This window comes from Oncorhynchus kisutch, linkage group LG14, assembly GCF_002021735.2.
Source record: "Oncorhynchus kisutch isolate 150728-3 linkage group LG14, Okis_V2, whole genome shotgun sequence".
NCBI classification, from domain to species: domain Eukaryota; kingdom Metazoa; phylum Chordata; class Actinopteri; order Salmoniformes; family Salmonidae; genus Oncorhynchus; species Oncorhynchus kisutch.
This window is the reverse complement of record NC_034187.2, coordinates 27,565,953-27,590,096: the sequence shown is the minus strand read 5'-3', so window position 1 is coordinate 27,590,096 and position 24,144 is coordinate 27,565,953. Positions and strand designations below refer to the sequence as shown.

Below are 24,144 nucleotides of genomic sequence, written 5' to 3'. Positions count from 1 at the left end.
CTCATTAATGAGAATACTGTACTTATTTAACTCCTATGTGGTTATAGTGCCCCATCAATTTAAAATGTATAGGAGACAGATTGGAGAGGCAGCAAGTCTTAAACCTTAAATGTTTGAGCATTTCGCCATGTCCTTTTGGTCTGTTTTTCACTGTAGTCGCTGCCAGTTTGGAAGCCTTTGTTATGGCCTCTAGAAGTGCAAGTGATATAAAACACCAAATATTCATTCATATGCTTTAATGTTTGTAAACATTTTACCTAGCAGCCAACCTGCTTGCAACAATCCCTTGTAATTACAATAAAATACTGTGGAATACAAACGTCTCCCATCAATGGATTTCATTAATTTCGATTACGGTAGCATTTACTTTATTTACAGTATAATAATACAGTACGGTATTGTACTGTGTGTCACTATACAGTACTTGCTTTGATACTGTATTTATATTACAGTAGGTGTGTTTTAATATGAAATATAGAATTTTACTTGCCACCGAAATGCCTGTAAGCTACTGTCAAAATCACATAACCTCTTTCTACAATCACTGTATCTCTGAAGTCAATCCTGTCATTGCACAAATAGACACGTCCACACACTCACACACGCACACACACACACAAACAAGCACACACACTATATTGACACAGTCCAATGTTTGAACAAACTCCACAGAGAGATACAACCATCCCCACTGACTGGAACATTTTCAACAGGGCAGACAATTCAATGGAGAATTACGAGAAATATACCGAAAATGGGTTTGACACAGATGAAGCTCCCTTCTATCATAGCCAAGACCAGAAACCAGGTACCATAAACAAATACATTTTTCAAGTATAAAATAATAGGATTTAGATATTATTAAGTCAATGTGTTAACCTTTTTCTTCAGCGTAATGTGACTGTACATTTTTGTCTTTGTGTGTTTTTGAATTGGCTTTAGAAAAGCTCTTTGAGACAATGTGGTCTTTGACACTGCCCATCTCTAAAAGTCTAACCCTGATCCAGTTTGTGCAAATCATACCTTTTAGTAAGCTGTCTAGAATGTTTCACTGAAGTCGTTCAGTGAAAACATGACTATTTTGTGGACCGTTTATAACTTGTTTATAACCTCGACACTCTGATACTGACGGAAATGATCCCTTGCAGTATCTACATTCACAGTACGAGATGGGCCCAGTTTTCCACATTACCGATTGGTTACAATATGTTTGGGGCCACTTAGTGCTCTTCTACTGGTTGTTGCCATTGTTCTGGGAGTATACTGTGAGTATAACCATGTCCAAAGACAAGACTCAACACTAAGTATAGTAATCTCTCAGTCTCGATGTACATGTCAATGCAGCATGCATGTCCTGTTGTTTACATAGAAAAAACGTAAATGTACTACTTTGTTTTACAAAAGGTGTTTTCTCCCTAGTGATATTGGGTTCCTCTTTGATCCCCACAGGTAATAAAGTCAGTGAGAGTCATCTTCCACTCTATCAGAATTTGACACAGATCAGCAGTGAGCTGGAGCACTTCAGAGCCGTTCAGAACAATGTGATTCATGATAAAGAGGAGGCCCAGAGAAAGTTACACAGAGAGCTCACTAGCCTCCACCAACTAGAGATAGCATTACAGCAACAGACGACCAGCAACGATAACTTTCAGGCGCAGATTGAGAGCCTTCGCAAGGACAAGACGCAGCTGCAGTCCCAAATATCTTCGCTTGGTGAGATAATTGGGTGTCTCACAAAAAGTTTAGGATTTGATCTACTGACTAGTCAAAAAACAAACATCCAATGTGTCTTTACAGAGGTAAGCTGTGGCCTATGTTTGCCAGGATGGGATCTGCTAAACTCAACATGTTACTACTTTGCCATTTCTGATGCCATTGAGTCTAGAAGCTGGGGAGAGGCCAGAAAAGACTGTTTAAGTTATGGAGCTGACCTGGTTGTGGTAGATAGCTGGGAGAAGCAGGTAAGGCATGGACCGGCAGTGCGGATCTTGTTCCTGTAACTGGGAGCGTGATGTTTATTATCATATTTTGTGTGACTCTGAGGGCATTGTATTGGGAAAGTGAGTACTGTTCCAAACTTGGCACTATTGATCATTTAACCAACCTAGTTCAACAGCTTGTTTGTGCATGACTCTCTCTCTTTGTCTGTGTTTGTTTGTTTGTATGTGTGTGTGTTTTCTCAGGACTTTATGAGTAAGGCGATACAAGCATTAAGATACAGTTCAATAGTCAGGTACAACACAGGGTTCTGGATTGGACTGAAGGAAGAAGAGGACACAGAGGGGAGCTGGACATGGCTGGATGGGACTGAACTGACTCAGGGGTAAGCACTGCACAAGGCATTGGAATTGGTTTGTTCAGTAGCTAGTGTTACCATTGTCTATTACTACTGTCTTATTACCTATTACATAGTCTAAAAATGAACCTTGACCTTTGTTCAAGGTACTGGGCAGATGGGGAGCCGAATGATTATAAGAAAGCCGAGGACTGTGCAGCCATTTACTCCACAACCTATCCCAGGAAGACTTGGAACGATGCCCCATGTACACATGCACTGAAATGGATATGTGAAATGAAAGCAAAGGCAGCCCAGGAATTAAAGTTGTAATAATTTGTCTCATGAGTGTTGTCATATACAAAGACACTACATGTTAAATGAAAATGTATTTAACAAAAGTAAATTAAATTAATATTGGGCAATTATAATACATCTCTGATTGTTTGAGGATCCTTCTGTCACACACACAAACACAAACACACACACACGCAAACAAACACTCCTCCCTCCACTCAAACCACCAATGGCTTCACAGTATTCACATGAAGCATTGACATAGGGCAATGACTAAACAAATCATCCACAGGCAGAGAGAATGAGTAGACAGTTGTTTTAGTTCAATATTGTCAGACAGACAGACAAGTCAATGGAGAATTCTGACATATCAGAAGATCTGTTTAAGGGATTCAAGGGAACATATAATGAGCTGATATGTCAGGATGATTTCAGCACAGATGGACATCCTCTCCATAACAGACAAGACCAACAACAAGGTACAGTGACCTTTTTCGGAAAATCAAGAGACTAACTGCTCTCCTATAAAATATCAATAAAGGAGCTTGGTGACAGATTGTAGATTTGAGAATGTAATTCTGAATACAGGTATGTCACAAAAATCATGTGGATTAACCCAAAGCTTATTGCGGTAATACTTGATAAAATTGTCCCTTGACCAGTGTCCATATTCATGGTGAGAGATGGGCAGAGTTTTCAATTCTATCGATTGGTTGCAGTGAGTCTGGGCATGCTCAGTGCTCTTCTACTGGTCGTTGACATTGGTCTGGGGGTACAATGTGAGTAGTGTCCTTTATCATTTCACTCTGCTTTAAATCATTAAATGAATCATTCTGTCCTCTTCCTCTAGTGATGTTATGTCTCTCTTTGGTCCCCACAGACAGCAAAGTCAGTGAGAAGTACGGTCCACTATATCAGAACTTGACACATATCAGCAGTGAGCTGGAGCAACTCAGAGCCACCCACAGTAACATGATCCATGCCAAAGAGGAGGCCTTGACATTGTTGCAGAAAGAGCTCCAAAAGGTGTACAAAACCAGCGGGCAGCTAGGGAGTGCCAAACACACTGGCATGGAGTTACAGAGGCAGGTTGAAAGCCTTCAGGGACAGAAGATGGCGTTGCAGTCCAGCGTCACTGAATTTGGTGAGACTTTTGGGACTCAGTCTTTTGTATGCTATGCAATATTGTATCTAGAAGAGACATTGATGAATGTATTATTGGTAGATGTTCATAACAAAATAATTGCTTTGATAATATCCCACTCTGGAGATCTGAAACAGCAGTGCATGCTTATATGGAGGCCTTCATTTGTCACGTCACAACAAAAGTCATGTTTCAATGTTTTCCATCTCATTTTATAACAGTGGAAAGCTGTGGCCGTTGTTTGCCAGGATGGAAATTGCTCAACTCGTTGTGTTACTACTTTCCCTTGTCGAACTCCATTCCTCTGAAAACATGGGACAGAAGCAGAGAAAGCTGCATTCAAAAAGGAGCTGACCTGGCAATAATAAATAGTGAAGAGAAGCAGGTAAGTTATTTGGATATATTCCGTATTTCTCCCGATAGGCGCAGCGGTCTAAGACACTGCATCTCAATGCAAGACGTGTCACTGCAGTACCTGATTCAAATCCAGGCTGCATCACATCCGGCTGTGAGTGGGAGTCCCATAGGGCGGCGCACAATTGGCCCAGCGTCGTCCAGGTTTGGCCGGGGTAGGCCATCATTGTAAATAAGAATTTGTTCTTAACTGACTTGCCTAGTTAAATGAAGGTTAAATATATATATTTTTTTTAAATATGGTGTAACTTCCACAATGTGTTAAAGAAAATATAAAGTACATACCAGGTTAGCATAGATTGAGTAGAACATTCTAGCATTCTCATCAGTTCTATGGAATGTCTCTCTAAGTGGAATTATGTTAATGTCCCACTCCATGGAATAGACCCCTTTACATGGTAAAGGTTTGACACTCTCTCTCTCTCTCTCTGTATGTGTGGTGTGTGTGTGTGTGTCTGCTCAGGAGTTTATCAATAAGGCAATACAAGCATTACGATACAGCTCAGGATCCTGGCACCTAACAGGGTTCTGGATTGGACTGAGGGAGAAAGAGGATAAAGAGGGAACCTGGGCATGGCTTGATGGGACTAAACTGACTCAGGGGTAAGAGCTACACAAGTTATTGGAATTGGTTTGTTTAGTAGCTAGTATTACCATTGACTATTACTACTGTCCTATTACATATTAATTAATATCAGAGCCATGTAGACTCTGATTAACATAAGTTTAACCTATCTGCTGTGGCATGGTATGGAGATAGACAAATTGTATAAAAATTTACCTTGACCTTTGTTCAAGATACTGGGCAGATGGGGAGCCTAATGACGATATGAATAACGAGGACTGTGCAGCCATTTACTCCAAAAACCATCCCAAGGCGAGTTGGGATGCCATGAAGACGTGGAACGATGCCCCATGTAGATATGCACTGAAATGGATATGTCAAATGAAAGCAAAGGCAGCCTAGGAATTAAAGTTGTAATAATTTGTCTCATGAGTGTTGTCATATGCAAAGACACTACATGTTAAATGAAAATGTTTATAACAAAAGTAAATTAAAATTGGCCAATTATAATACATCACTGGCTGTTTGAGGATATTTCTGTCACACACACACACACCTCCCTCCACTCAAACCACCAATGGCTTCACAGTATTCACATGAAGCATTGACATAGGGCAATGACTAAACAAATCATCCACAGGCAGAGAGAATGAGTAGACAGTTGTTTTAGTTCAATATTGTCAGACACAGACAGACAAGTCAATGGAGAATTCTGACATATCAGAAGATCTGTTTAAGGGATTCAAGGGAACATATAATGAGCTGATATGTCAGGATGATTTCAGCACAGATGGACATCCTCTCCATAACAGACAAGACCAACAACAAGGTACCGCAAGGAAAACGTGACCTTTTCGGAAAATCAAGCGACTAACTGCTCTCATTTAAAATATCAATCCAGGAGCTTGGTGACAGATTGTAGATTTGAGAATGTAATTCTGAATACAGGTATGTCACAAAAATCCTGTGAATTAACCCAAAGCTTATTGCGGTAATATTTGATAAAATTGTCCCTTGTCAGTGTCCGTGTTCATAGTGAGAGATGGGCAGAGTTCTCGATTCTACTGATTGGTTGCAGTGAGTCTGGGCATGCTCAGTGCTCTTCTACTGGTCATTGATATTGGTCTGGGGGTCCAATGTGAGTAGTGTCCTTTATCATTTCACTCTGCTTTAAATCATTAATTGAAAGATCTTCTGTCATCTTCCTCAAGTGATGTTAGGTCTCTCTTTGGTCCCCACAGACAGCAAAGTCAGTGAGAATTACAGTCCACTATATCAGAACTTGACACAGAGCAGCAGTGAGCTGGAGCAACTCAGAGCTACCCACAGCAATATGATCCATGCCAAAGAGGTCCTGACAGGTTGCAACCTGGTCTAAGAGCATTTCATACTATTCTGTATGTAAATCTGAGACATCCCATTTAGTTTGATATGTTACATTTCATATGGTATTGTAATGACCTAACTAGATCATAAAGGAACAATTGTCCAGACAGAGGATTGAGTTTAAGAATTTATGGTTCATTAACCCAACCTCACACAGGCTACTGTTTGGCTGTAGTCCACACCAAATAAACAAAGGATACCCCTATAAAACAACCGTGACCTTCTCTTGTGAAAGCCAGACGTAAGAGAGAGAACAATGGCTAAACCTGGTCTTAACTTCCAATGCTCCATCTCCCTGCCCAGCCCCCCTCCACCAACCACCAGGATGCCCGGCATCAGAACATTCCAGGCATTCCCGTGATTGGCAGATAGCAAGTTGATTGGCATGGCGGACCCCGCGAACACTGGGTGCTGGTAAGTACAAGACAACTAACTAATAGCCTAACACATAACACACAGATGTGTGTGCGGGTCGCTACAGTATGTATTATTTTGTGGATGTTCATCATCCATTTTGCATGATATGTTACAAATTACAATTCCTATATGTCACAATTTAAAAAAATTATAATGTTACCAATTTGCTAAACGTATGGTACACTGTATGTTACAAATTCTAGCTAGGTGGCTAATGGTAGCAACTAGCTAGCGTTAGCTAGGCTAGGGTTTAGGGGCTATGGTTAAAGGGTTAAGGTTAGGGTTAGCTAAAAGGGTTAAGGTTAGGGGAAGGGTTAGCTAACATGCTAAGTAGTAGCAATGTTGCTAATTAGAGATTCAAACTTGCAATTTATGGCTTGCTTGATGTTCGCGTTATCCACCCACCTCGATTAACCATCCTCCTTTCGTTTTTGCCGTAAGTAACCATCTGTTTTATGAAACCATGCCAAATTTAACATATCATTCTAAATGGAGTGCCCCGGTTTTAGATACAGAATACGAAATGCTCTGAGACCAGGTTGCGAGAGCTCCAAAAGGTGAACAAAACCAGCAGGCAGCTAGGGAGTGCCAAACACACTGGCATGGCGTACAGATGCAGGTTGAAAGCCTTCAGGAACAGAAGGTGGCATTGCAGTCCAGCGTCACTGAAGTTGGTGAGACTTTTGGGACTCTTTTGTATGCTATGCAATGTTGTATGTAGAACAGACATTGATGAATGTAATTTCGTAAGAGTCGATTGACTCGTCTGTTTAAGCTGGAGATATGTTTTTTTTTGTATGGGGTGAGTCTGAATCCACCGTATACGCCTAGGTCTGCCTTCCGCACCTGCAATGGAAAATGGCAGATCTACAGCGCTGTTTGCCAGACCAGGAGACATCCCAAAAATCTGTCTTCTCAAAAAATGACTGTAGCGTCCGAACGATACGGTTTGTCCTACAAACTAATATGACCACTCTATGGAAAGCGGACTCTCACGAGGGTCTTCTCCACAAGTGTTGTCTGAAAGTAACCCAGTACAGGTTAAACAAATTCATGAACGTATGTATGGAAGTAGTTTTGTGCCAACAAAAAGAGGATTTAATGTGTCCCCCCAAAAATATACAGTATTTCCTGAGCTTTCGTAAATATCTCCTAGATAGGACAGACACTTCAAAACCTTATTCCTTATGATTTATTCTTTGACTGTTTGTTTTTCCATTTATATATATCTACAGGGGTCCTAAAATTAAAAATCAAATAGCTAAATGATCCATGGCCATGTCAAAACAATTCCATATGTTAGCTTTAGTAGAACCCCCTCCCCCAACATTTCCATCAGTTCTATGCTATGTGGAATGCTGTAAGTGCTCTTCTCCATGGAGTAGGCTCCTTTACATTGTAATGGTTTGAGAGCACTATAAGAGAAAGATTGTCCAAAATTCAGTTACCACTGATTAAATAAGCGTCTTTCCTGCCTTGTTGTGTTTGTTTGCGCAGGCATTTATAAATTTATAAAAAGTTTAACTCTGAACCCATGCACATAAAGGGTTCTGGATAGGACTGAAGGAGAAAGAGGATACAGAGGGGACCTGGACATGGCTTGATGGGACTGATCTGACTCAGGGGTAAGAGCTGCACAAGTCATTGGACTGGATACAGGTTTAATCATGTATGATATTCTATGTATTTGTATAGACCAACATGTTAAGCAGTTCATGGTTAAATGTTTCCACTGCCTTTGACACTGTACCATTCAGGATAATACCAGAACATCTAGAAAGTAACCTTTAACTTGGTTTAAAAAGGTACTGGGAAGACGGAGAGCCCAATGACCACTATGGAATGGAGGACTTTGCGGCCATCAAAATAAATCCCATGAAGTTCTGGAATGATGCTACTTGTACAAGTGAAATGCAATCAAGGAAGGCTTATAAATGACTGTAAAATGTCCATTATTTAATTAAGTAAATACATAGAAAATAATAGGCATTGGAATCAAATGTAAATTGAAGTTGTACATAGCATAAGATTGTATCTGTTGAAATAAATTGTCATACTGTAAAGTTGAACTCATTCATTTCTGTGTTTTGTATCTTTTTGATTGTAACGAGTAATCAATCAAAAACAAACAAGACTACAAATTGTTGCCACGCCCTCTAGTGCTCATCCGGTGTCTCCTTGGCCTGCCACCACTCCCCCAGTGCTCTCTCCCTCTCCCTCTGTGTGTGTGTGTGATTGTGTGGACAAAGACAGGTGTGCTGGAGTCAGAGCAGATCCCCACCAGCTGCAACCTGTTTCATAATCAAGACCTCTACAAATACTCAGTCCTGCCGCTTCTTCACTGCCAGATCGTAATCTCTGCTCATTATGCCTGCTGACTCTGGTCCGTCTCCAGTCCAACATCTCGTCATCCTGCTACTCTGTCCTGGATTCCCCACTTTACTACTCCCTTGGATTCCTCTCCAGACCTGCTTACCCTGTCTCAACTCCCCTCGCTCCAGCCTCAGCCTCCGCATTTGTTTTCCAGCAACCTGCCAGAGCTTCCCCTGACCTGCACTCCATCTCCCCATGTTTCAATAAATACCTTGGTTACTTCATCCCAGTCTCCTCATCTGAGTCTGCTCTTGGGTTCCCCTGTTCCACTCTGCGTAACAATTGTGACAAGAGGAATGGTAGTACAAAAATACATCTGAATACACTATAAAAAGATAGCCGTATAAATACCTTTACTATAAATATTTGTTTCTTCCATGTTCATACTTTACTATGTACATTTACTAATCAGTGCTTAAAAGTACTTTACACTATTCTCCAAGCCTGTGAACCAACCATTGAAGAAAAAACAAGCACATAAACCACTTAAATTACAACTAATAAGACCTACATTGGGCAAGGCAGTTGTAAACTACTGTTTTACAATAATTTATGTGCAGTGAGTTGCCCAAGCCAGATAGCCCTTGGTATCACTTAGCCTGTATAATGTCACCAAGTAACAGTTGTGTCCCTGCAGGAAAAATATGTCTGTAGATCGTGAAGATATCTAACCATTACATGAGGAGGCCAGTCCCTGTTGTTTAATAGCAACACTCTATGACAAGTGAGCTATCGCACAGGCAGACTGGACTTTCAGGTCAGGTGTGTTGGTCAGTAGCTCACAGCACAGCAAAGTGCTGGCGCAGGTGTTTCAAAATCTCTTGGGTATCTACATGCTCAGGGAAGGCATCCTCTGACCTCTGGGCAGCAGTATAGCTACTCTGCAGATCTCCAATCTGGACACAGCAGAAGACAACAGCACATCAATTAATATGATCCCTCATGACTAAAAACGGTCTGTCCTTTTCATTTAAAACAATGCTATGAATGTGCAGGCTGCATGTCAATAGTTAAATAGATTAAAAAGTGCTGATGAAGTGTCTCATTACCTTGTCTGACAGAGTGGAGTAGTTAAAGTGTGGTTCATACATGTGAGGGGCGAGTGATGCAGCGGTCTGGAGGAAAGCTTTGGACTGTGAGAAAAAGGAGGAAATCAAAAACAACCATTCTGAATTAGACTATATCAAAACAGCATAAACAGTCGACTACCATAGATGTTCCTAAAGACTTTTTACATAACGTGTTGTACTATATGGAAGATAACCACTGGGTATAATGCCTTAGAAGAGCAAGCCTGGAAGAAGCTTCCACCAGTTGGAAAGAAGGTATGTCATTTATAACAGATTTACTCTCAATTCTCTTACCAAAACTAACATTTGATCAATATGATATATTTTAGGATCTAGAAACCCCAGTTCACTCACCTGCTCAATGTGTCCCTTGCGTAGCTCCAGCACCGCCAGGTTATTATAGGCCTCAGCATGGTCGTTGTTGAAGGCCAAGGCCAGTTTAAAACACTGGTATGCCAGAGTCAGGTCTCCTATTCCCTGTGGGGAGAAACATAAGATGCATGTAACATAAACAGAAATGTGAAGAAGTGATAGCATGCTATATGTTCTAAGCACACAGCCAGAGTTTGGATCCTGTCCAAGAGAAACCAGTTTGCATACAGAAGAGGGTGCTGTAGAGTAACTTCATGCAGTAACAATAACATCTGTGTGTGCTAACGCACCACAGCTACGTGTCCAATGTTGTACCAGACGTCAGCCTGCTCCTCATCGTTGGCCACTAGGGCCAGAGCCCTCTCGAAGGAGGAGAGGGTCATGTCATACTGCTGGGCATAGAAGCAGCACAGTCCAAGGTTGTTGTACAGCTGGCAATTATATACTCCCATCTGCAGCAGCCGTCTACAGGAAGGGAGGGTTAGAGGGAAAAACAACTGTAAAGTCAATGCAACCACACAAGGCATGTGTATTCATTGACTTGATTAACATTATTTAATATCGCACTGGCATAGCCATAATAATCAGAGTAAAATGAGGGAATTAAAGGGAGTGGTATGTGTGTGTGTGACTAACCTGTAAAAGCGCAGGGCGACCTCAGGCTGGTCCGTGTAGAAGTGATTGCTGCCTATGCAGGCGATAGCCTCAACGTGAGTGTTGTCCTGCTTCAGGACGTCTTTGTAGTACTCTGTGGCTGAGGTGAAGTTATTCATCTCCTGTGAGAGACGCAGATAACAGATACTATTAAAGACAGATTTTGGACCTTCTGATCAACCTGCATCTGTTCTCTCAATTGACAGTAGAATTATTCAATAGCTGCTATATATGCAAAACGATTAGGCTCCAAATTCCAGGGCAATCAGCTGATCATTTCAGATTACACGTCTGACATGCAGATTTCAACCGGTGCTTTCTTAAAGCAAGAGAACGCTTCACAAACAAACAACAAAGGAATCATGTCACGTGCCTCGTGAATGCGAGCAATTCCTGTTAAGAGAGTGACCTCCCCAGGAAAGTGGTCCAGACCTTGCTTGAAGAGGTTCAGTGCAGTTATAGGCTGATCAAGCCGCTGATACACCTGTTTTAGTGGCAAAACAGAACAATAAGTCTTTTTATATAATTTGTGACAAATATAGGGTAGTAGATCGCTGTAGATCGATGTTCTGCCTGCGGCTATGGAACCCTGATCTGTTCATCGGACGTGCTACCTGTCCCAGACCTGCTGTTTTCAACTCTCTAGAGACAGCAGGAGAGGTACTCTCAATGATCGGCTATGAAAAGCCAACTGACATTTACTCCTGAGGTGCTAACCTGTTGCACCCTCGACAATCACTGTGATTATTATTATTTGCCCATGCTGGTCATTTCTGAACATCTTGGCCATGTTCTGTTATAATCTCCACCCGGCACAGCCAGAAGAGGACTGGCCACCCCTCATAGCCTGGTTCCTCTCTAGGTTTCTTCCTAGGTTTTGGCCTTTCTAGGGAGTTTTTCCTAGCCACCTTGCTTCTACACCTGCATTGCTTGCAGTTTGGAGTTTTAGGCTGGGTTTCTGTACAGCACTTTGAGATATCAGCTGATGTAAGAAGGGCTATATAAATACATTTGATAAAAAACAAAAACCTATTTGGACTTATAGAAACAACTCGCCGTTGAGCGACGCACCATGTGCTATCTGCTACGGAGAAGCCTCGTGTCATGGTTAATCCATACTGTACACACAGTGGTTTTACACTTGTAGCTACACAGTATTTACAGTGTTAGGGACATTGTAGGTTGTTACCTTGGCCAGATAGAGGTACGTGTCCACCACCTCCTGATGATTGAGAGCAGATCGGAACTGTTTTTCTGATTCCCGGTGTAAACCAAGTCTGTCAATGAAAGCAGTCACAATGTAGTAGAATTGTAGTGGTAGTATAATAACAGTTGTATGAGATCTAAGTAATTATCTAAAGCTTTACCTGTAGTAGCATTTCCCCAGCTGGACTTTCCACCACCAGTCTTTGAACTGAGCATTCTCAGTGGCCAGAGCAGCCAGGTCTAAAGCCTGTACACAAACAAAAGGTACAAATGGCTTTAGAGTGAAACTTACAAACAAAAGCAACATGGAAAGCCAAAGACACACACTAATATTGAGTGGATTTAACAAGTGACATCAATAGGTGATCCTAGCTTTCATCTTGATTCACCTGGTCAGTCTGTCATGGAAAGAGCAGGTGTTCCTAATGTTTTGTAAACTCAGTGTATATCTGTATTGGTAACTCACATTTTTAACATCATTTTCATGATGGAAGATGTACTCAAATAAGGTCTGGGGGCAGAAAAAAACCCACAGAAATTGTCATAACATGTATTGAACCCAAATAACCCAAATAAATACAAGTACAATGACAAAAATATTTTTGGAGAGACCATGTTCATTGCCTTACATTCATAAAAATACTCTTACCTTGGATAAATTGGGCTTCTGGGCATATTTAGCTAAGTTGAGTCTAGATAAGTTTATAAATGGTCCCTCAGGATTGGTCAACATGGAGGCTGTTCCCAGCCGGACAAATCTCCCAGACGCACTAGTGACAGGACGGGCAGTGTGTGCCGTGCGAGGGGTCCTGATGGCTTGTTCCATCGTCCCTGGTCTGCCAGACTGGGTACTGGGCCTCACAAACCCTGTGATAGGACGTCCCGATTGGGTCATGGGCCTAGATTCAGGACAAAAAAGCTCAGTTCAGATTCAGAACTAATCTGATGCTTTTCAAGGAACATAATGCTCCCCACGACTCAATTTCAGAAACATTGTTACAGTAATTACACAATTTCAGTAGGGGAAATGCTTTGGGATACTTACCTAACACATACAAGATAGTTGTGAATTCTAAAATGTCACATACCTGATGGCTGGAGTAGGTCCACCTCCATGGCTTGTTCCTGGAAGCCTCAGTGATGTCCCAGGGCCTGAAAGAAAGCCTCATTACAGTACATTCAAAGAGCTGAGAACATTTTGGACAGATTTTACCAGATCAGAATGGTAATATATTTTTGTGTTTGAGACAGACTTTGAGATTCAGTAGGCTGTACTGTGGGTATGGTCAAGAGTTTTTCCTGACCAATTGGCCTGACCAGGAAAAACTCTTGGCCCTCTGGGACAGTTCAGAGTTCAGACTTACGAGCAACCTGAGCGATGGAGCTCTCATCCAGCAACATCTCAGCGATCCCCTCCTGGTCCACCTCCACCTCATCAATGTACACCATCTCTGTCAGAGCACGGGTCTTCAGACTCCATGCAGCCTGTCAAAGTAGTAACAGGTGTGTTTAGAAGGCATATTTACAGTGATTCAGATTTTATTTTACAATGTGATGTTACAAGGTATGGAACTCCAGTACAGATGTACTACAGATATTTCATTAATGTAGCTATACATTCTATTTGTATTTCAACATGCCAGGTTAGAATCAGCATGGCAAGGAAGAGGTTACCTCAGAGATATATGATGAGGAGTCAGGTTCCTTTTAATACAGCAGTGAGTGAAATTATGAGAGAAGAGGTGAATAAAGATTTGATGCATACATTATAGAAAGCACATTTCAAGAAAAAGGAAGCTAAGAGTAGCTAGATTAACTAAAAGTGAGATGAAATTGACAGCGGGGCACTAGCTAAGGTCTAAATTTGCCATACATGATAGCTAGGCTAGCTAGCTAGTTAACAAGTAGTTTTTTCTTGCAACCAATACTACCTAGCTAGCTAACAATGTGCTAGGAAAACAGCTAGTTAGCCAGCAAGCAAGCAATGGCAGATTTTGCAAGCATGCTATCAACATTAGCTTGCTACTGCTAGTTAAATTGGATTAATGCTTGGAGCTGGCTAGCAGAGCTAAAATAACTAGCTAGCTAGCAAGTTCAGTTTATAATTACCTGGTCGTATGGACTGTCCTCCAATATCTTCGAACAAATATTGGAACATGGTTGGAACTTCCGTCTTCTAAAGTAGCTCCATGCAAGAAACAAGGGATCCATAGGTATCTCCATTTTGTCTTAACTGCTTGTAGTGCTAAAATTAATGAAGAGGTAGCTAGTTAGCTAGCTAGGTAAATTAGAGCTTAGATATCAACACTAAGCTTGTTGCTTGAGCAGCAAGTGTCCTGTCACTCCCAGCAACGGAGGAGAGGGGAGGTCCTCTTGTATGTGCACTTGATTGAGCTCGCTCAGCATGCCGGATGGAGGTGTGCACTGGCACTGCTTTTAAGACCATCCCATCCATTATAGTACGAACTCTCCCCACCCGGTGCATTGCTTTTTTTGAGGTATTTACCGCGAGAACAAATAGGATTCTCTGAAGTGAAGTCAATGGTTTTCCTCAAAAAATGGTTTTCCTCGCTTTTTTGTATTAAAGTTTCATTCGCTAAATGATGTGACCTTTATTTCAGCACCCACTGAGTAGACAGCGACTTTATTTAAAGTAGAAGCTGTGAGGATAGGAGGCAAAAGTATCATAATGTGAACCTGAATGCATGTTTTACCAAAAAAAATCCAGTTAATGTTTTGAATGTCACTTTCAACAGCATTGATATAGTCTCTGAAACATATAAGTATACCTACTTCCCGTGGGATATAGCCTTTGCATAGATAGAAAAACTACTGCAGAATGTTGAAGAAATGTGCAATGGGGTAAAATATTAAACGGTGACGCCATATACTTGGATTGACAGCTGTCAAAATCTTCCTGTCATTGACCTCACAACATGGTTAGAGCACATTCTTTATGGGAGGAAGTTCATGTCCAATTATAATGATTGCCATTGGTCCGAGAACATCCCTTCAAACGCTAAATAGATATTTGGGGATCTGATTGGACAGATTGTTGATCTATCACCAATGTAGATAACATTTGGGGGAGGTGCTTGTAAGTAAACGCGAAAACTCCATCTTTATAGGATTTGACAAGAGCTTCGACCTGCCTCGACTCTCAAGAGGGGCAGCTAGCCTAAGGCTGAAGTAGAGGTAGATATATGGTTTTCACTATGAAAAGGATGGCATAGTTAACCATTTTAATTAAAGATAAGCATATAATCTCGAAGTAAAACTAGATTCAGTTAGACTATTATGCACATGGCACTCGAATGCCCGCTGTTACCGCTTGTACCGGACACGATGCATTTCCAGTGGAACTAAGGGATACGGGATTGAATGAAATCCGTCTTGGTGAATGAAGAAATATAAAAAACTCTCGACAAAAAAGAAATACGGACATGGCTGACAGGACCGCTCCGAATTGTCACCTGCGACTAGAGTGGGTTTACGGGTATCGTGGACATCAGTGCCGCAACAACCTGTACTACACAGCGGCCAAGGAAATCGTCTACTTCGTCGCCGGTGTCGGAGTAGTGTACAACACACGGGAACACAAGCAAAAATTTTACTTGGGACACAACGATGACATAATCAGGTAATCCCACTTGCAGAAACTCATTCATCCACAGATATACCGAGATTAAACATAACACGCGACGACATGGCCAACAAAAAACACACGAAAATGATCAAGTTTATATTTCTGGCAAGGAGATACTTTGCCTACGTATCTATTGAATCGAGGTTATGAGTAGTAATATGTGACTAAGGTTATACACTTTCAAAGAGTGAATTTTATAGTTTATGAAAATACCCGACTGAGTCCTAACTTGTGAGCTAACTAACCTCTTTCAGCACCTACTGGATGGACAGCCACTTCATTAAAAGTAGCTTTCGTTTCAGCACCTATTGAGCGACTTTAATCAAAGTAGAGGCTTTGGGGAGGGAGTAATGATTTGAACGTGTTAGTTGTCTTGAAGGATGCAGTTGCTGTATCATATCTCTGATACCGTTGTTTTTTTTTAGGAGGAAAAGGTGAGACATTTTATCAAAGGATTCTGAGCAGGATTCCAACCTGGTCCCAGAGCATTTCTTATTATTCTGTACGTAAATCTGCAAGACTCCTTTAGTATGATATGATACATATTACAATTTGTATTTTATGTAACAAAAATTTGCAAAATGTACAATATGTTACGAATTTGCTAAATATATGATATGTTACGAATTTACAAAACGTATGCTATGTTACGAATTCTAGCTAGGCTAAGGGTTAGGGTTAAGTTTAGGAGTTACCTAAAAAGCTTAAGGTTAGGGTGAAGGGTTAGCTAACATGCTAAGTAGTTGCAAATGTAACAGTATAGCTTCCGTCCCTCTCCTCGCCCCAACCTGGGCTCCTCTGCACACATCAACCACTGTCACTCACTCAGCATCGTTACCCATCGCGCCACAAAAGCCGCAGCCCTTGCAGAGCAAGGGGAACAACTATTTCTAGGTCTCAGAGCGAGTGACGTCACCGACTGAAACATTGTTAGCGCGCACCACCGCTAACTAGCTAGCCATTTCACATCAGCCACACAAAGTAAATAAAAAGTAGTAAGTCGTTGAAAAGTTGCTAATTAGCTAAAATTCTAATGTTGTCCGTGATGAGATTCGAACTCACAACCTTTGGGTTGCGAGACATTCACATTATACAACCACCCATCCACCTGTCACAACCATCTGTCGCATGTAACAATACGAAATGTAACATATCATAGGATGATCTCTGCATGTGTGATTCCCACCATGAAGCATGGAAGAGGAGTTGTGATGGTGTGGAGGTGCTTTGCTGGTGACACTATCTGGGATTTATTTAGAATTCTAGGCACACTTAACCAGTATGGCTACCACAGTATTCTGCAGTGATACGCCACCCCATTTGGTTTGCGCTTAGTGGAACAGTCATTCGTTTTTCAACAGGACAATGACCCAAAACACACCTCAAGGCTGTGTAAGGGCTATTTGACCAAGGACAGTGATGGTGCTGCATTTGATAACCTGGCCTCCACAATCACCTGACCTCAACCCAATTGAGATGGTTTGGGATGAGTTGGACCGCAGAGTGAAGGAAAAGCAGCCAACAAGTGCTTAGCATATGTGTGAACTCCTTCAAGATTGTTTCAAAAACATTCCTCATGAAGCCAAGAGTGTGCAAAGCAGTCAAGGCGAAGGTTGGCTACTTTGAAGAATCTAAAATATATTTAGATTGAACACTTTTTTGTTTACTACATGATTCCATATGTGTTATTTCATATTTTGGAGGATTTCACTATTATTCTACGATATAAAAAATAAGACAAAACCTATGAATTAGTAGGTGTGTCCAAACTTTTGACTGGTACTGTATCAGAAGCATATGTGTAGTGGAGGTAGTTCAGTGAAGCTCATGCCATGAGTGTTATTGTCTGAGACCTGAGGACTTGTGTTGGCTCTCCATGCTTAGACTTTAGCTTGGTGAGCTAATACAGTCTTGTGGTGCGCAGATTACTGTTTCGGGTTACCTCAGAGGTAGGGCTCAGCGGAAGCAGTGCGGAGCAGGCACAGAAGACAGAACTGCAGCTGTTTGGCGGGCAGCTCTCGCTCACGCTGCACGAAGTCATGTGAAAAAGATGCAGCCAGCTCAAATAGCAGTGGGAGGTGCAGTCATCTCCCTCCTCACTGTGCTGTGATTACATTTTCTATGAAGAAACAGCCACAGAGGAAAGCTCTCTGCAGTGAATGGAGTCTAACTTTCATTTCTTAGAGTCAGTCTGTGTTTTATTCAGTCAGAGTCAGACTTTATTCAGTTCTTCAGTTTGTTTGTCTTGTAACTATGTTTAGATTTGTGTTTTGTGTGCTGGATGAATTCATTCCTCTCCTAATATATCACCCTGTTGATGTTATTTTGCCCTGTGGCGTTCTCAGTTTGCCAGTTTTCCAGTCTGACTGTCTGACTGACTGAGGAGAGCTAGTTAATGGCCAGGTTAGGAACATGAATGAAAGGCCATTTCATTGGGCTGACTAGGACCTGTTCATTCTCACTGAGTCGCGCCCAGCATTGTACATTGTGGTACTGTCTTGTCTATCCACTCCACTACAGTGTCATGGCTGTCCACGAGAATCCAATTAGGTCAGATCAGGTTTGCAATGAATAACTTCACTCAGATCCCCCTCTCACCCACAGAGAGAGGGGAGGGGGGGAGGAAAGAACTGGTGGGGGTTAACAACTCATGCCCTGTTGTAAATCAAGGAGAGAACATTCAGCTCTCCCTCTCCAAGGTTCACCCTAGGACACAAGGAATGTCCTTTGTTTCATCAGACCTTTTCCCACTGAAACTCTAACACGTTCAAAAGCGAATACTGGAACAATATTTCTAACGTAGAACGTGGGGAATTGTCAGAGGTGATCTATAGAACACTCATGTCATTTTCTTTGTTATTTTGTGATGTCATAAAAAATTGTATAAAGGAAATACTGTAACTTGGAAAGTATACCCTTTACATATATGAAGTGTCCATCCTATGCGTTGTGCATGAAATATGCAACGTTATGAAAGTGTTTTTGTTAAGAGAGGGATGTGATTTCTGAAGCTATAAGAGATAATTGTTTTACATAAGCTTTGCACAGTGACAAGTCACGCCCCTGAGTGAGGTCAGCGAGCGTGTCAGCCTGACGGAACCGCCCCTTTTGAACAAATTGTTTAAAATGATGGGTTAAGAAAAAAACACATCAGACCAGAGAGACGTAGAGCTGCAGGTTACGTTTAAAGTTGTCTGAACTCTGAATCTCAACACGAGGTTGAAACGATGAACTCACCTCCCGGACAATCACTAGTACGGCTGATTAGCTGTCCTAATTTAAGTGGGACCATTCTACTACTCTGTTCGAACCATCTTATTACGCTACTCTCACTGGGAACCATCAACACGGCTGGCTAGCTTATCTTCAAAGAAGCATCTTCCAGAGATAATGGATGGAGAATAAACTCTGTAGTTCTGTTCAGGACTACAAGACAAATCACCGGATACCATACGACTGCAGAGGAGAACAACAGTAGAAGACTCCCTTTTGGACAATCAAAGGCTTACAAGCGTGCCGCAAAAAGGCCCAACCCCCTTTCCAAAGCAGCCCGGTTTCGAGAGAGATACACGGCGAACCAAGCCATTTCACATAAATACATTCATGATTTCTTACTCCAAGCAGGCAGCGGTTCATGTGCAATTATAAGATTAATATTTTTATTTTACCTTTATTTAACTAGGCAAGTCAGTTAAGAACAAATTCTTATTTACAATGACAGCCTACCCCAGCCAAACCCAGACAATGCTGGGCCAATTGTACGCCACCCTATGGGACTCCCACTCACAGCCAGATGTGATGCAGCCTGGATTCGAACCAGGTACTGCAGTGATGCCTCTTGCACTGAAATGCAGTGTCTTAGGCCACTGCGTCACTATAAGTGAGTAGCTTCTAAATGTACCAACGTTAAGTGTCTCTGTCCCTCTTTCTCGCCCTCTCCATGTCTTTTGTAACAAGCAGCCATATTGTATCAGTCCGCTAGGGACCTGTTTTTAATGTATTAAGTGTGTATGTTTATCCTGTGTTCCCATTTAATTAGATAGTAAATAAATAATTAAACCAATTTGTGTATCAAATCAAATCACAGTATGTGTTTTCTGTCCTCATAAGTAAGACTCAGGTTTTTGCAGATGCAAGGAAGTTACGACGGTTCAGAATGATGATACAAGGTTATGATTAAAAAGTTGACTGTTTAAAGGTCTTTAACTATCACATCTGTGTAGTTTAATTCAGGAGATGGTAACTCTTCAAAGAACTGCTCTCGCAGGGCCCCAGATCCTAATGCGTTAAATGTTCCATGATTAATTTAATCGGTAACAATTAAACATAAATTAAATTAATAACAGTCTTCAGATTCATGTTAAAGTCAAGTCATGACAACAGTATGTGTTTTCTGTCCTCTAGTCTACAGTAACTACAGTATGTTTTTTCTGTCCTCTAGTCTACAGTAACTACAGTATAAGTATTTTCTGTCCTCTAGTCTACAGTAACTACAGTATGTTTTCTGTCTACAGTAACTACAGTATGTGTTTTCTGTCCTCTAGTCTGCAGTAACTACAGTATGTGTTTTCTGTCCTCTAGTCTACAGTAACTACAGTATGTGCTTTCTGTCCTCTAGTCTACAGTAACTACAGTATCTGTTTTCTGTCCTCTAGTCTACAGTAACTACAGTATGTGTTTTCTGTCCTCTAGTCTACAGTAACTACAGTATGTGTTTTCTGTCCTCTAGTCTACAGTAACTACAGTATGTGTTTTCTGTCCTCTAGTCTACAGTAACTACAGTATGTGTTTTCTGTCCTCTAGTCTACAGTAACTACAGTATGTTTTCTGTCTACAGTAACTACAGTATGTTTTCTGTCTACAGTAACTACAGTATGTGTTTTCTGTCCTCTAGTCTGCAGTAACTACAGTATGTGTTTTCTGTCCTCTAGTCTACAGTAACTACAGTATGTGTTTTCTGTCCTCTAGTCTACAGTAACTACAGTATGTGTTTTCTGTCCTCTAGTCTGCAGTAACTACAGTATGTGTTTTCTGTCCTCTAGTCTGCAGTAACTACAGTATGTGTTTTCTGTCCTCTAGTCTACAGTAACTACAGTATGTGCTTTCTGTCCTCTAGTCTACAGTAACTACAGTATGCGTTTTATGTCTATAGTAACTACAGTATACGTGTTTTCTGTCCTCTACTCTACAGTAACTACAGTATCTGTTTTCTGTCCTCTAGTCTGCAGTAACTACAGTATGTGTTTTCTGTCCTCTAGTCTACAGTAACTACAGTATGTGTTTTCTGTCCTCTAGTCTACAGTAACTACAGTATAAGTGTTTTCTGTCCTCTAGTCTACAGTAACTACAGTATGCGTTTTATGTCTATAGTAACTACAGTATACGTGTTTTCTGTCCTCTACTCTACAGTAACTACAGTATGTGTTTTCTGTCCTCTAGTCTACAGTAACTACAGTATAAGTGTTTTCTGTCCTATAGTCTACAGTAACTACAGTATGTTTTCTGTCTACAGTAACTACAGTATAAGTGTTTTCTGTCCTCTAGTCTACAGTAACTACAGTATGTGTTTTCTGTCTCCTAGTCTACAGTAACTACAGTATAAGTGTTTTCTGTCCTCTAGTCTACAGTAACTACAGTATGTGTTTTCTGTCCCCTAGTCTACAGTAACTACAGTATAAGTGTTTTCTGTCCTCTAGTCTACAGTAACTACAGTATAAGTGCTTTCTGTCCTCTAGTCTACAGTAACTACAGTATGTTTTCTGTCCCCTAGTCTACAGTAACTACAGTATAAGTGTTTTCTGTCCTCTAGTCTACAGTAACTACAGTATGTGTTTTCTGTCCTCTAGTCTACAGTAACTACAGTATCTGTTTTATGTCCTCTAGTCTACAGTAACTACAGTATGTTTTCTGTCTACAGTAACTACAGTATGTGTTTTCTGTCCTCTAGTCTACAGTAACTACAGTATGCGTTTTCTGTCCTCTAGTCTACAGTAACTACAGTACGTGTTGTCTGTCCTCTAGTCTACAGTAACTACAGTATGTGTTTTCTGTCCTCTAGTCTACAGTAACTACAGTATGTATTTTCTGTCCTCTAGTCTACAGTAACTACAGTATGTTTTCTGTCTACAGTAACTACAGTATGTGTTTTCTGTCCTCTAGTCTGCAGTAACTACAGTATGTGTTTTCTGTCCTCTAGTCTACAGTAACTACAGTATGCGTTTTCTGTCTACAGTAACTACAGTATAAGTGTTTTCTGTCCTCTACTCTACAGTAACTACAGTATGTGTTTTCTGTCCTCTAGTCTACAGTAACTACAGTATGTGCTTTCTGTCCTCTAGTCTACAGTAACTACAGTATCTGTTTTCTGTCCTCTAGTCTACAGTAACTACAGTATGTGTTTTCTGTCCTCTAGTCTACAGTAACTACAGTATGTGTTTTCTGTCCTCTAGTCTACAGTAACTACAGTATATGTGTTTCTGTCCTCTAGTCTACAGTAACTACAGTATGTTTTCTGTCTACAGTAACTACAGTATGTTTTCTGTCTGCAGTAACTACAGTATGTATTTTCTGTCCTCTAGACTACAGTAACTACAGTATGTTTTCTGTCTACAGTAACTACAGTATGTGTTTTCTGTCCTCTAGTCTGCAGTAACTACAGTATGTGTTTTCTGTCCTCTAGTCTACAGTAACTACAGTATGTGCTTTCTGTCCTCTAGTCTACAGTAACTACAGTATCTGTTTTCTGTCCTCTAGTCTACAGTAACTACAGTATGTGTTTTCTGTCCTCTAGTCTACAGTAACTACAGTATGCGTTTTCTGTCTACAGTAACTACAGTATAAGTGTTTTCTGTCCTCTACTCTACAGTAACTACAGTATGTGTTTTCTGTCCTCTAGTCTACAGTAACTACAGTATGTGCTTTCTGTCCTCTAGTCTACAGTAACTACAGTATCTGTTTTCTGTCCTCTAGTCTACAGTAACTACAGTATGTGTTTTCTGTCCTCTAGTCTACAGTAACTACAGTATGTGTTTTCTGTCCTCTAGTCTACAGTAACTACAGTATATGTGTTTCTGTCCTCTAGTCTACAGTAACTACAGTATGTTTTCTGTCTACAGTAACTACAGTATGTTTTCTGTCTGCAGTAACTACAGTATGTATTTTCTGTCCTCTAGTCTACAGTAACTACAGTATGTTTTCTGTCTACAGTAACTACAGTATGTGTTTTCTGTCCTCTAGTCTGCAGTAACTACAGTATGTGTTTTCTGTCCTCTAGTCTACAGTAACTACAGTATGTGCTTTCTGTCCTCTAGTCTACAGTAACTACAGTATCTGTTTTCTGTCCTCTAGTCTACAGTAACTACAGTATGTGTTTTCTGTCCTCTAGTCTACAGTAACTACAGTATGTGTTTTCTGTCCTCTAGTCTACAGTAACTACAGTATGTGTTTTCTGTCCTCTAGTCTACAGTAACTACAGTATATGTGTTTTCTGTCCTCTAGTCTACAGTAACTACAGTATGTTTTCTGTCTACAGTAACTACAGTATGTTTTCTGTCTACAGTAACTACAGTATGTGTTTTCTGTCCTCTAGTCTGCAGTAACTACAGTATGTGTTTTCTGTCCTCTAGTCTGCAGTAACTACAGTATGTGTTTTCTGTCCTCTAGTCTACAGTAACTACAGTATGTGTTTTCTGTCCTCTAGTCTACAGTAACTACAGTATGTGTTTTCTGTCCTCTAGTCTACAGTAACTACAGTATGCGTTTTCTGTCCCCTAGTCTACAGTCACTACAGTATAAGTGTTTTCTGTCCTCTAGTCTACAGTAACTACAGTATAAGTGTTTTCTGTCCTCTAGTCTACAGTAACTACAGTATATGTGTTTTCTGTCCCCTAGTCTACAGTAACTACAGTATGTGTTTTCTGTCCCCTAGTCTACAGTAACTACAGTATAAGTGTTTTCTGTCCTCTAGTCTACAGTAACTACAGTATAAGTGCTTTCTGTCCTCTAGTCTACAGTAACTACAGTATGTGTTTTCTGTCCTCTAGTCTACAGTAACTACAGTATAAGTGTTTTCTGTCCTCTAGTCTACAGTAACTACAGTATGTGTTTTCTGTCCCCTAGTCTACAGTAACTACAGTATAAGTGTTTTCTGTCCTCTAGTCTACAGTAACTACAGTATAAGTGCTTTCTGTCCTCTAGTCTACAGTAACTACAGTATGTTTTCTGTCCCCTAGTCTACAGTAACTACAGTATAAGTGTTTTCTGTCCTCTAGTCTACAGTAACTACAGTATGTGTTTTCTGTCCTCTAGTCTACAGTAACTACAGTA

General features: G+C 40.8%; 3 protein-coding genes and 1 long non-coding RNA gene across 9 annotated transcripts in view; 3 read left to right on the top strand and 1 right to left on the bottom strand.

Annotated features, from left to right (window-relative positions):
* The first annotated feature begins 635 nt into the window (after positions 1-635).
* LOC109904063 (C-type lectin domain family 4 member K) lies at positions 636-5,212 on the top strand. 4 transcript variants are annotated; one of them, XR_004202733.1, is made up of 11 exons: positions 636-808; positions 1,149-1,265; positions 1,450-1,713; positions 1,798-1,961; positions 2,184-2,323; positions 2,443-3,051; positions 3,235-3,351; positions 3,453-3,716; positions 3,938-4,101; positions 4,594-4,733; positions 4,929-5,209. XR_004202733.1 is itself a non-coding variant. In XM_020501163.2 (11 exons), exons 6-11 carry the CDS (start codon positions 2,925-2,927, stop codon positions 5,095-5,097), a joined length of 981 nt encoding a protein of 326 aa, XP_020356752.1. In that variant the 5' UTR covers positions 642-808; positions 1,149-1,265; positions 1,450-1,713; positions 1,798-1,961; positions 2,184-2,323; positions 2,454-2,924; the 3' UTR covers positions 5,098-5,212. The 4 variants fall into 4 exon arrangements, 3 of the variants coding, with proteins under 3 accessions (XP_020356752.1, XP_031644028.1, XP_020356753.1); XM_020501163.2 differs by having other exon boundaries at positions 642-808; positions 2,454-3,051; positions 4,929-5,212; XM_031788168.1 differs by having other exon boundaries at positions 642-808; positions 4,929-5,212.
* Positions 5,213-6,520: 1,308 nt separating this feature from the next.
* On the top strand, positions 6,521-8,597 carry LOC109904064 (uncharacterized). 2 transcript variants are annotated; one of them, XR_002257126.2, is made up of 4 exons: positions 6,521-6,561; positions 7,008-7,172; positions 8,045-8,123; positions 8,304-8,597. It is a non-coding gene; the product is annotated as an uncharacterized LOC109904064 (long non-coding RNA). The 2 variants fall into 2 exon arrangements; XR_002257127.2 differs by lacking the exon at positions 6,521-6,561 and adding an exon at positions 6,600-6,934.
* On the bottom strand, positions 8,434-15,104 carry LOC109904060 (tetratricopeptide repeat protein 8). Of its 2 annotated transcripts, XM_031788166.1 has the most exons (14): positions 14,283-14,843; positions 13,848-13,877; positions 13,538-13,658; positions 13,262-13,325; positions 12,823-13,072; positions 12,640-12,684; positions 12,335-12,420; positions 12,157-12,244; positions 11,341-11,451; positions 10,950-11,089; positions 10,604-10,778; positions 10,296-10,418; positions 9,921-10,004; positions 8,434-9,767 (listed from the first exon to the last, which is right to left on the bottom strand). In XM_031788166.1, exons 1-14 carry the CDS (start codon positions 14,394-14,396, stop codon positions 9,651-9,653), a joined length of 1,548 nt encoding a protein of 515 aa, XP_031644026.1. In that variant the 5' UTR covers positions 14,397-14,843; the 3' UTR covers positions 8,434-9,650. The 2 variants fall into 2 exon arrangements, with proteins under 2 accessions (XP_031644026.1, XP_020356748.2); XM_020501159.2 differs by lacking the exon at positions 13,848-13,877 and having other exon boundaries at positions 14,283-15,104.
* A 229-nt stretch (positions 15,105-15,333) lies between these two features.
* Positions 15,334-24,144, top strand: part of LOC109904065 (echinoderm microtubule-associated protein-like 5) — a 74,961-nt gene continuing 66,150 nt past the window's right edge. The window contains exon 1 of the mRNA XM_020501166.2: positions 15,334-15,813. Within this exon, the coding sequence (XP_020356755.2) occupies positions 15,617-15,813 (197 nt within the window). The 5' untranslated portion in view covers positions 15,334-15,616. The remainder of the gene's footprint in view (positions 15,814-24,144) is intronic.

Coding starts and splice junctions, on each gene's coding strand:
- LOC109904063 (XM_020501163.2), top strand. CDS start 2,925: ATGGAGAATTCTGACATATCAGAAGATCTGTTTAAGGGATTCAAGGGA. Junction 3,717..3,937: donor GTCCAGCGTCACTGAATTTG/GTGAGACTTTTG, acceptor ATTTTATAACAG/TGGAAAGCTGTGGCCGTTGT. Junction 4,734..4,928: donor GGGACTAAACTGACTCAGGG/GTAAGAGCTACA, acceptor CCTTTGTTCAAG/ATACTGGGCAGATGGGGAGC.
- LOC109904060 (XM_031788166.1), bottom strand. CDS start 14,396: ATGGAGATACCTATGGATCCCTTGTTTCTTGCATGGAGCTACTTTAGA. Junction 12,421..12,639: donor ATGAAAATGATGTTAAAAAT/GTGAGTTACCAA, acceptor GTTTGTGTACAG/GCTTTAGACCTGGCTGCTCT. Junction 11,090..11,340: donor GAATTGCTCGCATTCACGAG/GCACGTGACATG, acceptor CGTCTCTCACAG/GAGATGAATAACTTCACCTC.